Below are 5,262 nucleotides of genomic sequence, written 5' to 3'. Positions count from 1 at the left end.
AAGTCAATATGAAGTAAATCAAAATAATTAGAGACCAATGATATGGAGTCAGGAAATGGATGTTTATGATGTTTGGCCATGACACACGCTTCACAATCAAGAACATGTAGAGTTTTATTATCAAAACCAGCCAAATATTTGAATTTAGGAATAGGCATATGAACAAGTCTAGCATGAAATAAAGTAAGTGGAATATCACATTGTCTAATATAAGAACAAAGTGAGGGATTATTAGAAACAGAACAATCTGAAAGAATGATCTCAGAATTCCGAATGACAGTACCAGTTGTAAAAACTTGCCTAATTGTACCATCAGGTAAGACAATGTGTATAGGTTGCACAAGTTATTGTGTACTAGAAAAAATATCCAAAGATATAGCCATGTGATCACTGACACCCGTATCAATAAGCCACACATGTTTATCACTAGGAAACTGTGTATAAGAAATATTGAAAACAGATAGAGTACCTGCAAAATTGATTGTAGAATGTGAATCAAAAGAAGATCCCAAAAATTGATTTGACTGCATGAACCTCAAGAATTCCTTTTAAATATGATATTGTTATCTTTAATGGGAAATGAAGAATCCTGCAAATCTAGAGGAGATCCTTGCACATGTGCAACAAACTTTGGATGAGCATTTTTAAAACTGGAAGTAGAAGAAGAACCAGAACTGATTTTTTCTTTATACCAGTCTGGATAACCAACCAGTTTAAAATACTAATCCTTCAAGTGACATTTCATCTTGCAATATTCACAAAACCTATCAGGTTTAGGCTTTCTGAAATCTTTAACATCCTTCTTGAAATTCTGTGAATAACTATGAGGAAACCTTGAATTAACAGAATTGACAGAGTTTCTGATTGATATCAAAGCACTCATCTCAACAAGTTGATTATTCATGATAGAATTTTATCTCTCAATCTGCTGAAGCATGTGATAAACTCTATTCACAGTTGGTAAGGGATCCATACTAAGAATGTTTATCTTAGCTTGATCATAAGTTTTGTTCAAACCAGCAACAAACTGGATCAATTTATTCAACTGATCTGCTTCAACTATTTTCTTCAGGAATCCGCAAGAACACTTAAGCAGAGCTCCACATGAATAATTAGGTGTTGGTCCCAAAACTTGTAACTGATCCCACACTTTCTTTAACTTATTGTAATAATTCACTATAAAATCATCATTTTGAGAAGTAGACATTAATGTTTTATGAAAATCATACAACTGAGGAGCATTAGAATGACCGTACCTCTCTTCAATCTCAAGCCATAAATCTCTAGCAGAAGGTGTAAAAATAAAACTCTCAGCAATAGATTTCTCAATAGAGTTCAATAACCATCCCGTAACCATATAATCATTACGTATCCATTTCTGCAAGTCTACTAAATCATGAGGAGGTCGTACCAAGGTTCCATCAGTAAAACCTAATTTGTTCTTAGCTCCTAGAGCTAACATAACACCGTGACTCCAATTCACATAATTGTTACCATAAAATACAATATGACCGAGTTGTGAGTTCGAATTATCATTTGAGAACAAGAAATACGGATCATTATAACTAATTACAGAATTAGAAGCAGTCGAAACAGGTGTAAAAGATGTATTTTGATTTAATAAAGATTGAGCCATAAGTGTTTGATGAAAAGATTGAAAGAAGAAAATTAATGGAAAGATAAGAAAAATGAGAAAACACGAATGTAAACTGATATTGATGCCGATTCGATAAGAGAAACAAAACACAATCACAAAAACGGAAGAAAACGCGAAAATCATGAAAAAACGAAAATGAAGAAACTAAAGGAGTTTCAAACCAGAATTAATGGCGAAGATGAGGATATAAACGTGTTAATCCTGCTCTTATACCATGAAGAATGAAGCTGATTCTTCCATCTTGAAACAAAACACTTTACTTTTCATATAAACAGTAAAATTTTATATACAATTAAGTCTCTAGATCTCAAACAGAAACTGAAAGAATATATACAAATTGCTACTCTCTAACTGAATTTCCCGCCAATCTTAACGGACTAGAAAAATAGAAAAGACTAAAATGACCTTGAACTTTACTAATATTTACAAAACCACCAACTATATTAATAAGGAGAAAGCCTCAATTTTTTATTTTCTTTTCTTCTCGTTGAATTTCTTTCAATATTAACTTCTCCATGTTAAATGACCAGAAAATAAATTATCTGATTATTTAGATAATTTTTTATGAGTTAACCAATTTTTATTTATAGAGATTTTTGTGCAAGTGGGAAATAAAAAGTAACAACATGACCTCATTTATCATTGAGTACTAATATAGAAAATGTAAATGTTGGGATAAGAATGGTAGGACTGATGTGAACTTGCTTGTTATTATATTATTATCATTAATCATTTACACATTTTTATTCTTAAAGTTATCGATTTTACTCATTAATTCTTTGATTAATTATTTTAATTGTTTTAATGTATTTTGTCAACTTAATTTTATAATTCGATTAATTACAATACTTTTTTTAAAATTAATATATTTGATTTATTAAATTAATTATTTTTATATTTTATTAAAACACATTTAATTAGTACTCTTATTCAATCTGATTATGTGATAAATTATTGAAAGATTTTTTTACCGAGTAATGTCAATTTTCGTTTTCTAGAAGACCGAATTTAACTAATAACAACTTTTTGTTTCTTGTAACAGACATGTGACCGACCAATAGAAAAGTTTGCTACTTTACTCATTTTTATCAATTGAGGAGGAGAATTCTGCAGTGTAAAGAATAATGGGAGAGGACGAAAAGCTGCATGTTCCTCTCATTAGTTATTATCCCGTACAAAATGGGCAACTTTCAGCTCCCTCACAGGTATACTTTTCAGCTTACTTGTTTTGCTTCTGATTTTTATATGGAAACTGTATAAGACTTTGTGATCATATTCAAAACACTATGTTCTTTGTTACTTTGTTATTTATTTGCTATTGGCGCGCATAAGCAGACTATAGTTTGATTTTCCAATCAAGTTTTTTACCCTTGAACCTGTACTAGTTGATGTTATAGTACATAGTGATGCATAGAGAACACTCCTGAGCTAAAAAAATTACTTATTTTTCGAAATCATTGTCTAATTAGATTATTTGTAATGGAAATTCTTTTTAGTACTATGTTCTTAGATTTATCTAATAATGAGATATTCCTAGCCGATGAGGCTACTTACTTGGCATTAATCATGTTTATTTGATATGTATAAGCTTTATGTACATTGGATTGCTATGAACAAAATTTAAGTTCACACTAAGCAATTAACATGGATTTTAAAAGTGACGTGATTATCAATTTGTTTGCTTTTATCATGATTATTGATAATTATTTTTGCTAAGCAAATAAAGAGTGTCATTTGAAGATACCAAGAATTTTTTGCATCTTTTACTAAAATAAGATGGATAACTGCTTCGCCCTACTCATCCCTACTCATGATGTCTTCTATTAAACATATGAAGTTACATCTCCCAACTCATGATGTCTTCTAATAATTTGAATTTTTGTTTCAGGTTATCAGCCAAATCTCTAGTACAGACAAGCCTGTAAGCCCCAGTAATGATGGTGTACATTATTCACCTCCCCGACGACTGTGTACTGAGGAAATTCCTCAAATTATAGATGATTTTAGGCTTGCTGCAAAGCATGCCATGGGGGCTGGTATATATTCAAGCTACAGCTAATTTTGCTTAACACAAAATTGCATTTTGTAGAAGGTGATATGTAGAAATGATAAATCTCGCGGTCCACAGAAACATTGCCATATGTAAATTGTACAAATGGAACGAGATGTATACTTCTTTCCCAAAAGTGGTGTGGTAACATTATTACATGTTAAACATGAGCAAATTTTGATCTTTCAGTATTGCGAATAGAAATAACAATCTTTTTGAAGTATTTTTAAAACCAAAGTATACTTAATATGTGGGATCAAAAGAGTAATAAAGACGAGTGTTCATGACGTCTACACATTCCCTGTCCAATTTTGAACCCTGACCTTTGGTTGACTTCGGACTTGGCTATCAACAAATCCTCTATTTATGCATCTTATTATTATCTTTGTTACACATGATTATCTTATTTTGACCTTTAAAGCAGTTTGTAAAATCCTAAACTACATTCATAGAAGTACATTATCAATTATTGCTTTATATTTTAGTTTGAGAAAATATGACTAATTTTGTGTTTGTTTTCACTTTAGTTTGTAGTAGTAGCGGTTGTCTCTTGGTGCAGCAAGAGTTGTAGGTGTTCTGCGTTGTTCTTTGTAGTTGTATTCGCTTCTCCTACTATAAGTGGAAAATTTATCTATATAAGAATGGTCTTTAAAAAAAACTTAAAATAATGTCTCACGCAGATCCCTCTTTTTAGTCGTTTAAACATTTTTTTACTTCATAGCTAGAACTTTGATACGTCGATGCTTTATTTTTCGTCTCTCAAATGTAGGTCTCGACGGTGTTGAGATCCATGGTGCAGATACCTAATAGACCAGTTCATGAAAAATCAAGTCAACGACCGAACAGATGAGTATGGAGGCTCCTTGGAAAATTGTTGCAGATAGAAGTACATTCAATACATCTGATCCTATTATTGGCTACACCGATTATCCATTTCTTGATCAATCCAGTAGTGCTCAAGTGTAGAAACACGAGAAACAGAGGTTGCTGTGTTGCGTCAGTTGGTCAGAGGTAATTATTGTGTTTCAGTAATTGCAGATACAACCACGAAATATTCCTCCATTAGAGTGTTTGGGAGGTTATTACAGTTGTTTTTATGGTCATTTGATCTTGGTAATTCAAATGTATATTAACTCCTATACGGGAGGAAAATCCTGGTATCATATATTGTTTATGTAGAAATATGGTTGAGTATTTCCAGATCCTTAGCCTTCTCTTACCTGGATGCTAATTATAGCTACATTCTTAACAGTTACAGCTGTTATGAGTTGAACATAGTCTTCTGACCTGGAAAAGATCAGTTAGGATTGTAGAAGATTGATTCCTGATTTCCAGGTCATTAGTATAAATGTAATTATGAATGAACAGCTGTGAGGTCTGTCTCATCAGCCTATATAAGTAACCTTTCATAGTTTTGAAGTAAGCAGTGAAGTAATAAAAATTAATCTTCTACTTCACCATATTCCCTAAAACATCTTTATGGTATCAGAGCAGGTCTGATCTATCACCTCTTTCCTTCTCATTTTTTTCCCATGACAAAATACATACAAACTGC

General features: G+C 31.8%; 2 protein-coding genes across 2 annotated transcripts; one reads left to right on the top strand and one right to left on the bottom strand.

The window, feature by feature from the left end:
- Positions 1 to 913: 913 nt before the first annotated feature.
- On the bottom strand, positions 914 to 1,636 carry LOC141714323 (uncharacterized). Its single transcript, XM_074517847.1, has one exon. The coding sequence runs from the start codon at positions 1,634 to 1,636 to the stop codon at positions 914 to 916; it is 723 nt and encodes a 240-aa protein (XP_074373948.1).
- Positions 1,637 to 2,715: 1,079 nt separating this feature from the next.
- Positions 2,716 to 4,911, top strand: LOC141712415 (putative 12-oxophytodienoate reductase 6). Its single transcript, XM_074515345.1, has 3 exons — positions 2,716 to 2,862; positions 3,546 to 3,693; positions 4,477 to 4,911. The coding sequence occupies exons 1-3, from the start codon at positions 2,782 to 2,784 to the stop codon at positions 4,512 to 4,514; spliced, it is 267 nt and encodes an 88-aa protein (XP_074371446.1). The 5' UTR covers positions 2,716 to 2,781; the 3' UTR covers positions 4,515 to 4,911.
- Positions 4,912 to 5,262: the final 351 nt, after the last annotated feature.

The sequence above is a fragment of the Apium graveolens genome, chromosome 3 (genome assembly GCF_009905375.1).
Source record: "Apium graveolens cultivar Ventura chromosome 3, ASM990537v1, whole genome shotgun sequence".
Taxonomy (NCBI): domain Eukaryota; kingdom Viridiplantae; phylum Streptophyta; class Magnoliopsida; order Apiales; family Apiaceae; genus Apium; species Apium graveolens.
This window is presented reverse-complemented; position numbering and strand designations above follow the sequence as displayed.